This window comes from Tursiops truncatus, chromosome 6, assembly GCF_011762595.2.
Source record: "Tursiops truncatus isolate mTurTru1 chromosome 6, mTurTru1.mat.Y, whole genome shotgun sequence".
NCBI classification, from domain to species: domain Eukaryota; kingdom Metazoa; phylum Chordata; class Mammalia; order Artiodactyla; family Delphinidae; genus Tursiops; species Tursiops truncatus.
This window is the reverse complement of record NC_047039.1, coordinates 79046003-79062274: the sequence shown is the minus strand read 5'-3', so window position 1 is coordinate 79062274 and position 16272 is coordinate 79046003. Positions and strand designations below refer to the sequence as shown.

Below are 16272 nucleotides of genomic sequence, written 5' to 3'. Positions count from 1 at the left end.
GACTCTGTCCTAAACTTTGAGACCAAATTGCTGAATGGCTTGGGGTTCATCACTTTAGTGTCTCAAGGTCTTAGTTTTCTCATCTGTAAACTACGGTCGATACCGCTCCCCTGGGTCCCCGTGCATATCGCAGGAGACGATTGTGATGATGCTGCAGAAGAGCTTTGCAAACCTGGGACACCTTGTAGAGTTTCAGGGGCTGGACAGACAGAGAACTTCCACACACCTGATCCAGCCCTTGTGCTGTGAGCCTGATGGAAGAGCAAGGACCCCAGACTCCACGCCCCACCCTGGCTACTTTCCTAGGACTCTCTCTCTGCCAGTGTCCCTTCCTTTTAAGACCTGGGGTTTCAAGACATAAACAAGACCTCAGATTTAAAGTGGGATCAGGCAGCAAAACACAGACATTTTTAGTCCTCACATGAAAATTATGAATTATGAAAAGGGGGTTTGAATTTTGAGGAAGTTCCAAGTTCACTGAAACGGGGGCCAGAAAGTTGTATTTCAGTCTGGGACTGCCATACAGTCTAGAGCAATGTCAGGTCCCTCGCAGAATGTCAGGTCACATATCTGTAAAAGGCCAGGCAGGCTAGGATGACTCCACTTTTCCACTCACAGGATTCATGTTACCTCGTTCCCCAGCTAAGCTCACACAGGAAAAGGAATCAATTTTGTTCATCTGTGTCCAGAGTGTTCCTGCTAAGTGGAGCTCTGGCATTCCTCCGCCCAGAGAGCTCCTTTTGCAAATAACAACAGTAATAGTAAAGTTTACTCTTTTTAACCTTTGTACCGTCTTTTTAAAAAATAATGTTACATGGACTAAAAAGCAACAAATTCTTGTTAAAATATATTCGAACGATGCAGAAGAATATAAAGAAAACAGTGTTTCCTTCTCCCTCCGAGCCTATCCCTAGTGGTAATCATATCCTTCCAGACTTTTCTCTATGTTTATACAAACACATACACATAAGTGTAATTTAGGAGTTTTTTGGTTCTTTTTTTTTCCTTAGGAAGAAAGGATATTTATTTATTTGCTCCCCCTTTCTTCTTATAAGACCATTCTGTCACTTACTTTTCTTTCTCTATTTTTAGTAGGCAGTTTCCAAGTCAGTACATTTCTGTAATGACTATTATTCCATTTTGTGGCTGTACCACAATTTGTTTATATATTTCTCTGCTGATGGTACTTGGATCTTTATAATATTTTGCTATCAAAAATAAAACTGCAAGAACACCCTTGCGTGCCTGTATGGCTGTTTCCACAGGATAGGACTGGGATTGTTGGAGATACACGTCGCATAACACCTAGCACAGCCTGGCAGTCACCGTGTTGTTACTCTCACCCTACTCATCTGAGAAGTTTGATTTCTATCTTCCCATCTTTTTCTCTAAAGTAGTCCAGCCCATCTATCGCCTGAGCCCAACCGCCTTCTTCAACTCTAATACTTGCATCCCCTCAGATGCTACCTTACATGTTCGACATCCCAGAAAAGGGATTCCTGATGGGCAAATTCCAACCTTGGTGAGCACTAATGGTGGAGCCAAGGATACTCTGCTGCTGTAACAAATTACCGCCAACTTAGTGGCTTAAAACAATACAAAGGTACAATCTTACAGTTCTGGAGCCAGAGTCCAAGATGGGACTCACCGGGATTCGTGTCAGAGGGCTGAGTTCCTATCTGGGGACGCTACGTCTGTTTCCTTGTCTTTTCCTTTCCAGCTTCTAGAGGCTGCCCTCATTTATTAGCTGCTGTCCTTCATATCACTCTGACCTGACTTTCATGCTTCCCTCTTTCACATTTAAGGACCCTTTTGATTACATTGGACCCATCTGGATAATCCAGACTAATCTTTTTATTGATTGATTTATTTTTGGCTGCTTTGGGTCTTCATTGCTGCGCGCGGGCTTTCTCTAGTTGCAGCGAGTGGGGGCTACTCTTCGTTGTGGTGCGCAGCCTTCTCATTGTGGCGGCTTCTCTTGTTGCAGAACATGGGCTCTCGGCACGCAGGCTCAGCAGTCGTGGCACGTGGGCTCAGTAGTTGTGGCTCACGGGCTCTAGAGTGCAGTCTCAGTAGCTGTGGCGCACGGGCTCAGTTGTTCCGCGGCATGTGGGATCTTCCCGGACCAGGACTTGAACCCGTGTCCCCTGCATTGGCAGGCGGATTCTTAACCACTGTGCCACCAGGGAAGCCCCAATCCAGAATAATCTTATTTTAAGGTCAATTGATGAGCCAGTGGAATTCCATCAGCGACTGTAATTCCCTTTGCCATGTAATATGAGTGGTGGCAGGGCAGCCCCTACCAGCAGTGGGCCCTGCTATCTCCCTCCACAACAGTGTGGGGCGGAGGCAGGAGGCGGCAGAGGCAGGAGATGCCCTGGCAGGTTTCTCAGCCTTGCCTGAACTGAGGACCGGGGATAAGGATCCGTACGCTCTCTCAGGAGGCAGAAGGTAGGTGCGTGTCTAGCTAAGCCTCTCCCTCAGGCTAGGCTGAGTCCCAGGACACTCCTTCTACCCTCCCCAACCCACCCAGACACACCCCTCAGGCCCTGAAGTCCCCGCAGTCACCCTCACATCCAGATCCCAGCGTTTCCCAGCGTTTCCTAGAAACTTAGCAACCATTCCCCGACTCCTCAGCCATTTCTACCTCAACCCTGTGAATTACGCAGAATATGTGTGTGTGTGTCTGTCTGTCGGTCCTGAGAATTTCTCACCATTTGGGTTTTTATATCTCTTCCTCAGATTGGAGTTGGTTCATTTTATAGCTTAGAAAAATTAATTTTGTTCTTTTCCTTTGTTAGTTTCTTGCTTTCTCTTATCCAAAAGCAAACCATTTATTACAAGAAATACAGATAAACAAAAAGGGAAAACATGAAACACACAAACACCCCGCCCACCTGGAGACAGTCACTACTTAACACCTGGGCGTGTAGCTCTCCACACCCTCTTCTATGCATCTAAGTGTATTTTAACAGAAATAGGATTTTACCACAGGGCACGTTTATAGTTCTCCAATTCCCTCTACTTTTTACTCACTGATATATGATAAATGCTCTTTCATGGTAATGAGTTTAAATTTACCTCATTGTTTTTACACCTGCCTAGTGTCATGTTGTGTCTCTGCTAGGATTTGCCCGGCCCCCCTCTGATTGGTGTTTAGTCTGCTCCTTTCACTCTTACAAATGCACTGGATGAATGCATCTGTGTGTGTGTGTGTGTGTGTGTGTGTGTGTGTGTGTGTGTGTGTGTGTGTGTGTGTGTGTGTGTGTGTGTAGCAGTGTGTGTCTTTTCAAGTGTCCTGTCCTGAGGGGAGCGGGGACTGGCAGAGCACAATGGCCCTTTTCAACTCCTTGGAACAAGTGGTTTCCTTTAAGGAAGGTACTTTTCCGGAAAACATGTTATTTCAGGGTCTCCTGATTCCAGAATCCAGCCTGTCCCAGAGAGAAACACCAAGCTGCTTGCAGGGTCAGGAGTGTGGAGGAAGGGCAGGCGGAGGGGCAGGGGCTCCTGACAGATGGGTTTCCAGGCTCTTCCCTCCCTCACATGGCCTCTAGACAAGGGGGCAGGATTCTCACCTCCTCTGCACCAGGCTGAGGCCCAGCCAGGGAGTGGCGGGGGCAGCGCTGGGACAGAGCTGGGCAGAGTGGAGCAGGGTTCTCCCTCCCCTTTGTCCTGGGGTGGACCTGGGCGTGGAGAGGCACAGTCCCTACCTCTGCAGGGAGGCCTTGGCTGGGCAGCCCAGGGCTGAGGTCTGTTAACCCAGCAGTCCAACCCTTGGCAGAGTTATCTGGGGTGAGGTTTCCTGGGCTGCCTGTTCGAACTGTGTATGGCAAAGACCTCTTCCTTCTTCAAAGACAGATCCAGGTGGGTCACGTGTGAGCAAGGCTCTTGTACAGGGAAACCCGGGGCAAATCAGATCCCTGGTGCTCCAGCCTCTCCTTCATCCTGAAGATATGAAATGGGTCGGCTGAGACTTGCAGCCCCCATTTACAGAGGAAAAGGGCAGGTTCACTTTGTGTCTGCAGGTTCTAGCAGCGCTAGGACGCATCAGCCCAGAGCAACCCACAGCGGGGGCTCAGGTCCCTCGGCTGTAAAATGGAGATGAGGGAGTCACTGTGAGCAAAGACAAGATGAAACGCAGAAAGCATAGTGCCTAGCACACAGTAGGAGTCCAATAAATAAGAACTAATATTAGCAGAATGAACAGAGAATGCTGCATTTGGGGACTGAGAGATTGGGGGTTCGAGTGCAGCTCCACCCAGACTTCCAGGTGACCTTGAGCAGCCTCTTCCCTCAGCGCCACCAAGTAAACACTCCCGGCTTTGCCAGCCTCCTGGTGCCAGCCTTAGCCTGTCTTACACTGCCACCTCCTCCCTTGGGGATAGAGGGGCTCCGTGCTGGCCTGTGAGAGAACCCCTCCCTCTTCTTACACAATGGGCTGCACTGGGAGGAATGGCAGGAGCACTTCAGGCCAACACACACCACTGCATACTCACACGCACGCCTGACGACATACACACTCACACCATACAACGCACACACACAAATGCCACACGCACGCACCGCACCCAGACCACACACATTCTCGCCCCCACACACTCCACACACGTAAGAAAAGCAGGACTGTAGGAGCTGCTCCTCCCTTCTCTGGGGCATCATTCCAGGCTCTCCTTGACCCCAGCTCCCCTAGACCCATCTCTGAGCAGATGCTCCTGCTTCACCAAGAAAACAGACTATCTGGCATGATGCCCTCATCTCCCTCCTTCCCCACGCGCCCCCCACACAACATGAGCATCTACCCATATCCTCAAGCATCTTTCCCAGCAGCGTTGCCTGGCCCCCCACCTGCCATCCAGACCTGACCCCTCGGATCCCCTCCTTGTGCTCCAGCTCCCAGCCCCACCCTTCCATGGGTCCCTTCCTCGCTGGCGGCTGTCAGTGTCTCCCTCGGCAATCCTTCTCCTTCGGGCCTTCCATATGCTCAACCTCCCTCCCCTTCTTAAAAAGACCAGTAGTAGGGGCTTGCCTGGTGGCGCAGTGGTTGAGAGTCTGCCTGCCGATGCAGGGGACACGGGTTCGTGCCCCGGTCCGGGAGGATCCCACATGCCGTGGAGCAGCTGGGCCCGTGAGCCATGGCCGCTGAGCCTGCGCGTCCGGAGCCTGTGCTCCGCAATGGGAGAGGCCACAACAGTAAGAGACCCGCGTACCAAAAAAAAAAAAAAAAAAAGGCCACCATACATCACCCTGCTTCCCTTCAGATTATCTTCAGCTGTGATCTCCTGCTGACTCAGCTCCCACTGCCTCCACCGCCCCTGCGCACGCACGCGCCCGCGCACACGCACACCGCCGTGGGGCTGCTCCCTTCACTCCTTTCAAACCGTTCTCGCCAAGGTCATCGTCAACTGTCACGTTGCCTAACCCAAGGCCTGGGTGCTCACCTTCGCTGGCCCCCCTGATGCTTTCAACCAACTGACCCGCCCTCTCTGAGAGCCACTCCCTCCCTCGTAGGGTTGTCTGATAAAATACCAGACACCCAGTTCGATTTGAACCTCAGATAGACAACGAGTAATGTTTTAGTATAAGTGTGTCCCCAATACTGCATGGGACCTATGTATACCAAAAATTATTTGTTGTCTACCTGAAATTAGAATTAACTGGATGTCCTGTATTTTTATTTGCTAGATCGGGTAACCCTACTCCCCACTTCTTGCCCCCCTCGCTCCCCACCTTCCTGCCCCTTCTCTAGCTGCTCCTCCTTGGCGCCTCCTTTTTGTCAGCCTGCTCCAGGGTGCTGGCCTTGACTGCCTGCCCTTCTCAAACTCCCTGCTTCCCTGGAACAGCCTCTCCCTCACCCTCGGCTCCACCTCCACTGTGGGCCGGCCACCCCCTGAGTCTCCAAGAACCTTTTCTCCAGCCCCTGCTGCAGGGGCCACCTCTCCCCTGTGGCAACAGCAGGTTGCAACGCTGGTGTGTGTGTATGCGTGCGTGTGTGTGCGTGTGTGTGTGCGCTAGGGAAGACTGCTCCTACCCAGCCTGACAAGGGAGGCTGCCTCTTTGTTGCCTTCATTTTCTGTTGCCCGGAAACATGCTGGCCAGAAGTGGTTCCCTCAGGAGCTGGCTGTGGCCCAGCCTCGTCCCCTCACGCCCACTCACGCTGAACTGCTTACTCCCTGCCCGCACGTTCTCTGAACCTCCATTCATGCCGCCGCTCCCTCTGTCTGGACACCCTCCCCCAAACTCTGCTTGCTGAAGTGGCAACTTTTCTTCAAGTCCAACTCGAGAGCCACCTCCTCCCAGGTTTCCCTGGGTCTCCCAGCTCTCCCTCCCTTGAGCACCTGTGTTATTTGCACCCTTGTCCAGGTGACTATATTGGGAGTTCATCGAATGCTGGGACCAGGTCTGGTTGACTCCCACATTCCCTAGGCAGGGCCTGGTACACAGTCGGTGCTCAGCCAGTGTTTATTGAATGGAGGAGTGAATGACAATGAGTGATGAGATGAATGAATGAATGCATGAGTAGATGAGGAAGTAAGGCTGAGTAGATGGAGTGGGTGGATGGATGGGTGGATGTATGGGTGGATGGGTGGGTGCATGGATGGGTGGATGGATGGGTGCATGGATGGGTGGATGGATGGGTGCATGATGGATGGGTGGATGGATGGGTGGGTGGATGGGTGGGTGGATGAGTGGGTGGATGAGCGAATGAGCAAATAAGGAGACCTCAGGGCTTGACAGACTGCCCGCCTGCACAGTGAGGCTGCCCCCCACATTGCTTGTTTTCAGAGCTGTGTGAGTCCAGCCTACAGACCTTCCCTCCACGGACCCAGGGAAGGATGTGACCACACGATACAGAGGCAAAGCCCTGGGCCTGGGGTCCTGATACTTGGGTCCAGCTGAAGATGCCCGACCTAGAACAGAGCTAACTCTGCTTGAGATGAGAGAGAGGCTGAGGCCCACTCTTCTCTCCCCTCCCAGGTCTCGCACTGCCGTCTCTGCCCACCTGGAGCTCCCGTGCCCGTTATTTCTTTGTCCCTGGACATGCTCAGCCACCTCTGACTGGTCGGTGCACCTCTGAGAACAGGCCGCAGCTGAGCTCCTGTGGAGATGCACCACCCAGGACCCCTTCAAGGAAGGACTTCAGGGCCAGCCTCAGCTGCAGTGCTGCTTTGCCTGAGGTCAAACTTGGGAGGCTGTGGGGGAGCATTCAGAGACAGCAAAGGTGGGGGGATATTAAGGGCCTGCATCATTATTTGTCTCCTTCCTCTGTCTAATCCTGCTTCCTCCTCCTGCCCTCACACATGCTGATCCCTATAAACATCTGGCACCCCAAACTCTGTCTGGGCTTCACTTTCAGAGAACATGACCTGAACAGTTCACTCCACTCAACTGAGGACCTCCAGGTCCTCCCTGCAGCCGGTACCCACCACATGCTCTATGAAGGCCCTGCTTGCGGGCTCTAGGGTCCAGAGTGACCAAGACGCGGTCGCCAGGAGCTCCTGTCCCTGGGCTGTGCCTCTTCCCTCCCCATGCTCACCCCACACCACCCGCCTCCACACCTCTCCACCAGCCTGACTCTCTCCCTGTCCCCTTACCCTTCTGCACCTCTGCAGCCCTAAGCCTCTCTCTCTGAGAGTCCTTCCGTGGCCAGAGTGGCCCATCCGGGCACCCTCAGAGGCCAGACCTCCTCGCAAGGTCAGTCCTGCCCCCTTCAACAGGCAGGTCCTGGGAGAGTCATTCCTTCAGGGCTGGCTGGAGACATGAGTCAGGAGACTCAGAATTCTGCAGCCTCCAAACCATATGCTAAATATGGCCCGGCATTTATTTCATGGGTACAGAGAAAACAGATTTTCTATAAATAAAAACTGAACATCTATTTATTTGTGATGCAAACAAGAGCTTTGTTACATACTGTCAATATAACATAACATTTTAACTTATTCAAAATTAACTTTCAGTTCTGTCATTTGGAGTTCTATCATTTTTCTATCATTCCTGAGTGACACAGGTCACTTAGTCTCTAAGAATAGAAGTGACCTATAAGAATATAGTAATAAAGTCTCATTCAAAATATGTTTCAAAGTCTTCTTTCTGGCTTTCCTGTTAATAAAACATCTTGTACTTTCTGTGACTCTATTTTTCTCTTCTGTTTCCTTTTGTGATTCCCCAACCCCGATTCTTGGGAGACCCATAAAAGGATATGCATTTTCAATTATAAAATACATTGCCAGTTCCCAGGAAGCATCACTTTGGTTTCAGAATTTCAGGGCTGATTTCAGGTAACGGGTAGGAGGCAGATCTCAGGGGTGGGCTCTGCAGGATGTGCACAGGCAAGTAGCAAAATGACTCAATTAGAGGAACAGATAAGTTTGTAAAACTGTCCACTGAGGGCGCTGCTTCCTCTGGTGGCAATAGAACCAGTTTCATAGGCATCCTGGGATAACTTGAGTTAACCAACACTCTGTTCACTATAAAGTCCAGTGATATTTCAGTTCACCGTGAAGCTCAGAAGAGCTGGCCCACCATACCACCCAGCTCTGCCCGGTCACTCAAGCTCCGGACCTCTCCTAAGCCCCATCCTGTGGGTTGGTCCAGCTGAGCTCTCAGGGGTCAGAGCTGACTCCCACCTGGCCCCATCACCATGGATCTCCCAGACTGGAGGCCATGGCAAGCTGGGATGGGATGGGACAGGGAGTTTTCTGGATACAGGCAGGGAAGGACAGGAATGCCAGGCTTGAAGGAGTGGGTCAACAGAGAAGGCTTGCCGGGGGGGTAGATGAGTCTGACCACCAGCAGAGCAAATCCTGGGGGCTGGTAGGTCTCACATGAAAGTCCAGAAGTCCCGGACACCCGCCACTGGCTGGACATGGTGACCTGGCCCCGTGGAGAGAGAAGCCTCCTGGCGAAACGTGGCCACCGTGAAGCTGGGGTGTGGGCCCCCCTGAGAATCCTGGGTCCTTGAGTCACAGCTGAAACAGCAGAGGATGCAGGTGATGGCCACGGTGACCACGAATAGCACGGCCACAATTCCAATCACTGCCGTTTCCATGGCCCCGTTTGGCCACTGACCCACTGAGCAACCCGGGATGCGTCTCAGACCTTAGCTCCCCATCCGAAGCGAGGGGCTCTTGGTGATAGCAGGTACCCTTGCTCCTCCAGCTGCTCTCCCGATGGTCTTCTAAGAAGATATCGGTCTGAGGCCCTGGCTGGTGCCCCCTCTGGGCCGTTGGGTGCCCCACATGGCTCTACTCCGATCTCAGGGGGTCTCTGTCACTGTTTTCTAAGCCTCGGGCCAGGTTTCTAAGAGCCATGGGCAACTCCCCTGGCAGCTCTGGAAGAAGCACTGTCCTGAAAGATGTGAGCTCAAGACTCCCTGGATGCAGGGGGCTGGAAGGAGAAGGCAGAAGACTTTGCTCAGAGGGAGCCTCACTAACCCGGCCCTCTAATGACGCATATGGAGTTCATGAGTGTTTGTACACTCAGACAAAAGACAAAATACTCCCCCCGTCCTGTGGATCCGAGATGAGCCCAGGCTCCTCCCCTGGAGGAACCTTGGGCCAGTCCTTGAATCAGCCTATCTGCTGCCTCTCAAACCCCTGGCCCTGTACTGGGGGCAGGGACAAAAGTGGGGAGGAGGCAATGGCAGCTCTGGGCCAGATGCAGGGAGTGCTGCTTGGAAACAAGTGCCCTTTCATTCGGCCTCCTTTTCTGCACGGGCCGGGAGAGTGCTGTTGAGATAAGGCAGGTCATGCTCCGGGAGGGATATCTGAGCCCTTCAGTAACTACTGTGGGCTCCTTAGTCCCCCTCACCGGTCTTCTGCTCCAGCCTCCCCTCTGCTCCAGGCAGCCCTCCTCGCTACCTGCTCGTGCTGTGAAAACTTACCCTGGGCTCCGCGAGGGACAGCTCTGGCTGTACGCAGTGCCGTGGGCTCCTGGCCCGGTGGCCACCCCAGGGGCCAGGCCATGGCACACTCATTCCCAGGGTACTGCAGCCTTGGTCCTGCCTGGGACGAGGCTCTGAGATATCTGAGCGGCTGTGAGCACTTCCTGCATTCCTTCCTCCAATTGTGAGTGAGGGCCCAGGACCCGCACAGCTGCTGGCCCCCTTGGTGACTGCACTCACCCCACCTCACCCCCCATGCACACCCATGCCACTCCAGCCCTGCTCCCTGCCAGGGTGTCCACTTCATCGACTCAGGGGAGGGGGTGAGCCAGGCCCAGGCCATAAGTAAGTCTGCCAGAAGGGGCTCCATCCTGACTGTCACTCGGTCACAGCCCTTCCACAGCCAACACCTCCTGAGACCACCACCACTTCCGGAAAGTAGACCGGGTTATTAGCCTCACTTTACCCAACCTTGGAGAAAAGGTATGTGAGAAACAATAATTCCAGGTACTAGATACCGTCAGGCACTGTCTAGTAACATTGCGAAGTGATGTTATCTCCATTTCAGAGGTAACAGTGCCCATAGTCACAGAGGTTAAATGCCCTGCCCAAGGCCTACTGCTAGTTAGTAGTGATAACTAGAGTACCAAATAGTCTAGGAGGGGCTTCCTCCCTTTCCTCTTAGTTCGATGCTCTCTCTAGGTACCACCAGTCCACAGAGCAGTTGCCTCCTTCTACAGTTTTACTGACCAGAGTGCAAAGGCCCAGGGAGGGCCAAGGCCTAGCCCAGGGATACACAGCCTGGGTCCTTGTCAATTTCTCCAAGGCCCAGTGAACTTTCTTTGGTACTAGTTGTAGGAAACTGCCTACACACAGAATGGGAGAGTGACAATTCCTAGTAAATGATACCCTGCTAAATTCTCTCTCTTCCCTTTTCTAAGATGACCGGACACCGACACAGAGGAGGAGCCTGGAGCCAGTGGGGGCTGTGACAGGAAGCTGGACACTTTGAATTATTTGTATTAGCTGGGGCGACCAGAAGCAGGAGACAGGAAACATGATGAGCCAATCTGTGGGGCCTGTGGTTTCAGACTGAATTACCAAAATCAATTAGTCAGTTTGGGAGATGGAGGGCACCAGGGGAACTGCTTGTCCTAAGGGTTTATTCCAGGTATTTTCTCTTCTTGTGACTTTTGTAATCCTATGATAGACAGTCCCTGCCTATAAGCCCCAGATGCAGTGGGGCTCCCAAAGATGTCTACCACTTAGACACACATCTGTCCTCCCAGCATCCATCACTGTCTACTGGTCAGAAGAAAGACCACGCCCCATACATTCCATATACATATATTTTTATTTTCTTTTGGCCTTACCACGTGGCATGTGGGATATTAATTCCCCCACTAGTGATCGAACCTGCACCCCTTACAGTGGAAGCTCAGAGTCTTAACCACTGGACCACCAGGGAAGTCTCCCATACATCCCACTTATATTAAAAAGGGAAAAGGTGATGGCAGGCATCCTGGTTCTCCCAGAGGATGCTCGAAGCCACACTTAGGAAAGACAGGCCAGCCAAGGCTGACATGGGGCTCCGCAGAGGGATGGGGGGCATGGTCCAAGCCAGCAGGCTACAGACCTCCACACACCCCCAACACTGGGGAGATAGGGTAGGAACACAAGCTCCCTCAACAAGGCCCCAGGAGCTCAACGGCCTAATCCTTGCAGGGTCCTACTGTTATACCTGGTGTCCCTGAAGCCCCAAGCTTCTGGCAGTGGTTATTCCAAGCACATTTACTTTTCTAGAGAGCGTGAAGCTCTGGGAATCTTTCCTGACCATCTGTTGTGTGGACTGGTCCCACCCTGGGCAGTGGGGAGCCCTCAAAGAGTTCTCAGTCCTATGAAGGCAGGGGCCTTTGAATCTTGCCGTAAATCTCTAGGGAAAGAGAGTGTGTTCAGTGTGCCAAGAGAAATAATGATAACAACAACGACAATAATAATAATAAATTGGAAACCCATAGGAGTGAGTAACAAATTCGTCTTGGGCAAAGACACAGAGAAGGGAAGGTGCAGGGTTTTCTGAGTCTGAGGACTGGAGCAGTGCGGATAGGACAAAAGGAACACAAGTAGGCACAAAACAGACCAGGGGGCCTTGAATGGCCAACCAGAAGGCCAACAATGTCCTTAGACTTTGTTCTAAGGACAGTGAGGAGGCTACAGTGTGGGGACGCTTCACAAAGGGGCAGGGCTGGAGGTAGGCAGCCCAGAGGGCCTGCAGCAGGAGTCCAAGCTGGGGATGAGCTCAGGGCAGCCGTAGGGGGAGGCGAGGGGAGGCGGGTTCAAAAGGCACCATAGACCCTGATCCACTTTCCCAAGCCTGCAGTCTAGTCCAGCTCTCAGTGTGAATTTGCCTCCCTCTCCCCCTTCCACCCCTTCCCATCCCAGCCCTCACAGAGAATCCACCAGGAAATAGAAAAGAAACAGGACATTCTGTTCCAGTGAGTCAGTCACCAGGCCCCGGGACTTTCTGGCCTGTTCTCCAGCCCCTCCCCACCACCTGGCCTGGCCCCCAAGCCTCTCCCCTCCACTTCCCACCCTGGCTCACAGGACTTCCTTCCTCAGGGAAGGCCTCAGAACAAGATTTCCTTCCTCACTTTGGAATCCCGTCAGCTGTTCTGGGGTATTTGGGAACAGGCCTCCAGGCTTTGGCAAGATGTTTCTGTCATCTATCCCATTTTAGGGAAGAGGAAACTGAGACTCCCTTGAGGTGAGCACTCTCCCAAGGCCACCCAGCACCACACCCTCCCTCCCAGACACAGCGCCAGCCACACCCAAGCACGGGAGGGGTCAGGCTGGCTGGAGACTCAAGGCCTGGATAAGAAACCCTGACCCAGTTACCAAAGAAACATTAATTCAGCACAGCCCATGGAAGGGGGTTTCTGCAGTTCCAGAGCGCAGTCTGCCCTAGAGATGGACTGAAGAGAGCCCTGGAGGTAGAGCCCAGGGGCCAGCCTGGACGGCCTCTTCCCCCTCTCTCTGTCTGGGCAGGGCTGCCTGCAAACCCTAACCTCCCCCTCATCAGAGCTCAGGCCCCAGGCCTTCTCACCTACTGTCCTCAGAGCCCTGCAGAGCCGCCCAATCTCCCCCGCTGCAGGGCCCGCACCAGGCACTCGGTCCCACCGGAGAGGAAGGTCCTGGGCGAGGCAGACAAAGGGCTGGCCACTCCCTCCCTCCCACTTGAGTTACAATCAAGAGCCTCTTCACAAAAGCTTCTTAGTGGTTTTTATTTTCTTGTATTAAGGCACCATTGACTTGATTGTGCAGCCTCAAGCTACGTTCTGCAAATGAAAGGGCGTTACCAGGGCACCTCCCAGCTACCGCCCTGGCCAGAGGCCTGGTTGTTTGGAGAGAGCAGGGTACACCTTCTGTGCATCCCCACACCCCTGTGCACCTGCACCAGACTGGCCGTCACTTCTGGTGCCCGTTGGGACTTACAGTCACAAGGTGGTGTCCGCCCCCGAAGGACCACCACCACCCCTGCTCTCAGCCCCGTCAGGGCCACCCCTGGAGCTCTTCAGTCCTCCGCCTCCGTAGCACACGGGGCACAGTAGGCGAATGAAGCCCAGGCAGGTCCCGACGTTCACCGCCGAGAGGTGCCCTTCTGCACGGGAACCTCGGGGTCCCCGCATCCTGGTGATGGTGGGGCAGGCTGCCATCCAGGCATCAGCGGCGGCCTCACTGGGCCTGGTGGGCGTGGTGGGCATGGTGGTGGGCGAGGTGATGGTGGTGATGGAGGGTCGCATGGGGCATGTGAGGCACACGGCCAGAATAACGGATATGGTGCAAGCGTCCCAGGTGGCCCCGGCCTGAGGAGATCGGAGGCTGGGCCCACCGGACTCGGTTTCTCCTTGCAGCAGGGTGGTTCCTCTCCACGTCAGTCTCCTCCTGTCTGCAGTACAAGCAGGCGGCCAGCAGCAGCAGCAGCAACAGCAGAGCCACAGCAGCGCCTATGATCAAGCCCACGAGGGTCGTGCTCCCCAGGAGGCCCAGCATCTGGGAGTTGACAGCGGCCTCCGCTCGGTGGCTCCTCGCTGCTTCCTCCCCTTCGGCAGCCTCTGCTCAGCCCTCACAGTCACTGGACTTTGTTTTCTCAGCTCCTGTGGGCTGGAGAGCAGCCAGGGAATGTGGGTGCAGCCTCTTTGGGCTGGAGCTGCCAGCCAAGGGGAGGCCTGGCCACTGTTAGCTCTGGGGAGGCCCACAGCGAGGCTTGGTCGGGACAGAGGAGCTGAAAGGAGGGGCTGCGGGGTGGGGAGGGGCCAGAGGCTGGAGATAAAGAGTCTAGGCCCCCAATCCTGCTGTTTGGCCAAGTGACTGGGCCAGCTCTGTCCCCTCCCTGGGCTCCCTCCTCTCTTACTGAGAGCACAGCACATGGGTTCTCGAACCACATGACTCACTTGCCCTGTGATTGTGCACAAGTTTCCTAAACTCTCTGTGCCTCAGTTTCCTCATCTGTAAAATGGCTCATTAGAGCATATTTCCACATAGGGTTTTCTGAGGATTCAAGGAGTTAAGATTTATAAGGCACTTAAACCAGGTCCTGACACATTTGCCACTGATATTAAGGCAGCAGAGTTTGCACCAGTCGACTTGGGAGACCTCGTGCCATCTGAGAGTCTGCGGCTCCCTGTCCTGCAGCCTACAGAGGCCTCCTGGACTAGTCAGGTTCTATCGTGCAATTGTCCCACACTTCAGGAGCTCAGGCAGGCCCCGCAGGCAGGGTTTTATCATCCAGGGAAGATGAAAAATTGTCTCTGCATCCTCGGTCCTACTGGATCTGGGAGCTAAGAGGGTCTGGGTGTTAGCCCAGGGCTGCAGGAGGCAGGAAGGAGGCTGCTGAGGTCAGAGAGGCCCCAGTGCCAGCCTCCTGGCTTCCAACCAACAGGCTCAACTGGCCATAAACGGCAGGCCCTCGCGCCACCCCAGCCCAGCAGTTGTGACACGCCATTCCTGCCTGGGGGAGAATTTACAGAGAGGGCAGGACCTGAGCAGTTTCGCATCCCTCTCCCCCTCCTGGTCCTGAATCCTCTGTTCATCTAGACAAGCACTTACCCATCCCACCCACATGTCCAGGGATGGGCGTCCACTATCTCCCTGGGCAGCCCCTTCTGCTGTGGGCTTGTCGGACTGTTCTCACAGCTCTTCCTCACACGTGGCAGGGCCTCCCCGAAGCCCCAGCTCTGCATCTCCATCCCGAGACCATGGATGCCCGGGGGCCCTCCACAGTGAGCCCACCTCTGTGGGACCTTGGACAAGTCCCTCCCCTGCAGCCTGTTTCCTCCTCTGGAAAAGTGCCAGGGCAAGAGGTGACCTCTGGGGACCTTCCCTCTCTGACCTCAATCTGAGATGAGCTCTCTCAGGGAAGCCCCAAACCCTTAAGGCAAAGCTCCTCTGGATGGAAAAGCCAAGCATTCCCTTCAACCAAATTGGGCTCTGGGGGCAGTGGGTCTAATGAGTCCTGGGGCTTTCACCCTGGGGTGGGGGGCGTGGAGGGAGGAAGCCACTTGAACTTTTAATGATGCTCAAGTGAGAACTCCCTCCTGTGGCTTCTAGAGGCCTGCGAGCCCAGCTGCCTTCCCTGGGGGCCTGTTAAGGAGGGAAGTGTGCTGGAAGGAGGAGGAGGAAGCCAAACAGAACTTTCTCCTTCTTGGGAGCTTCTCCAAGGAGACTCCCACCCAACACCAGCCACGGGAGGGGGGCAGGGCCCTGCGACTGGCAGAACGCCAGTCAGCACTAAGGGCCTCTTGGAGTCACACAGACCCAGCCCTCACTGAGAGCCAGAGAAACTGAGGGAGGGGAATTGCCTAAGGTACCCCAGCTTTGTGGGCTATTCTAGACCGCAAATAATCAAGACAGCACGATTCCCGGAGTGAAGGGGGCTCCAGAGTGAGAGCTGAGATCAGCTGAGGACCGTCCACAGAGATAACAGGGAAAGGGTGTGTGGATTTGGATGACTTTGGGTGGGGGCAGGGAATTGGGGGAGCTCCCCCATCCTACACACACATACACACACATTTATTTTCTTAAGTGCAGGGTCACTCCCCATCTGGACAGAAGATACAATCCCAAGGTGGGCATTTGATTTGAAGCTTTGGGCACTCGGGAAGGTGTTGAGACCACGGTCCTCCACGACGTCACAAGTGACTGAGACCCCCTTGGAGGGCTTGCAGGACTGATGACCTTAGAGGATGTGTGGCTGTGTCTAGGGATTCCCTGCCTCAGAAAAGCTGTCCTGTGGCGTCGCTGTATTTCTCCCTTAGGGTCAGGGTTTCTGCACGCTCTACAAACAGCCTTCCAAGATAAGGGGCCAGAGTTCCAGACAATACATACGGCTGATG

General features: G+C 54.0%; 3 protein-coding genes and 1 pseudogene across 4 annotated transcripts in view; all 4 read right to left on the bottom strand.

The window, feature by feature from the left end:
- Window positions 1–10019, bottom strand: part of LOC101315752 (olfactory receptor 13C7-like) — a 75980-nt pseudogene extending 65961 nt beyond the window's left edge.
- Window positions 7738–10019, bottom strand: SPAAR (small regulatory polypeptide of amino acid response). Its single transcript, XM_073806282.1, has 2 exons — window positions 9881–10019; window positions 7738–9384 (listed from the first exon to the last, which is right to left on the bottom strand). The coding sequence occupies exon 2, from the start codon at window positions 9044–9046 to the stop codon at window positions 8819–8821; it is 228 nt and encodes a 75-aa protein (XP_073662383.1). The 5' UTR covers window positions 9047–9384; window positions 9881–10019; the 3' UTR covers window positions 7738–8818.
- A 3128-nt stretch (window positions 10020–13147) lies between these two features.
- HRCT1 (histidine rich carboxyl terminus 1) lies at window positions 13148–15280 on the bottom strand. Its single transcript, XM_073806281.1, has one exon. The coding sequence runs from the start codon at window positions 13928–13930 to the stop codon at window positions 13613–13615; it is 318 nt and encodes a 105-aa protein (XP_073662382.1). The 5' UTR covers window positions 13931–15280; the 3' UTR covers window positions 13148–13612.
- TMEM8B (transmembrane protein 8B) overlaps window positions 13933–16272 on the bottom strand; it is a 67484-nt gene continuing 65144 nt past the window's right edge. For both annotated transcript variants that reach the window (XR_012332581.1, XR_012332584.1), the window contains one exon: window positions 13933–14041. The gene's annotated coding sequence lies outside the window, so the exon portion shown is untranslated. The remainder of the gene's footprint in view (window positions 14042–16272) is intronic.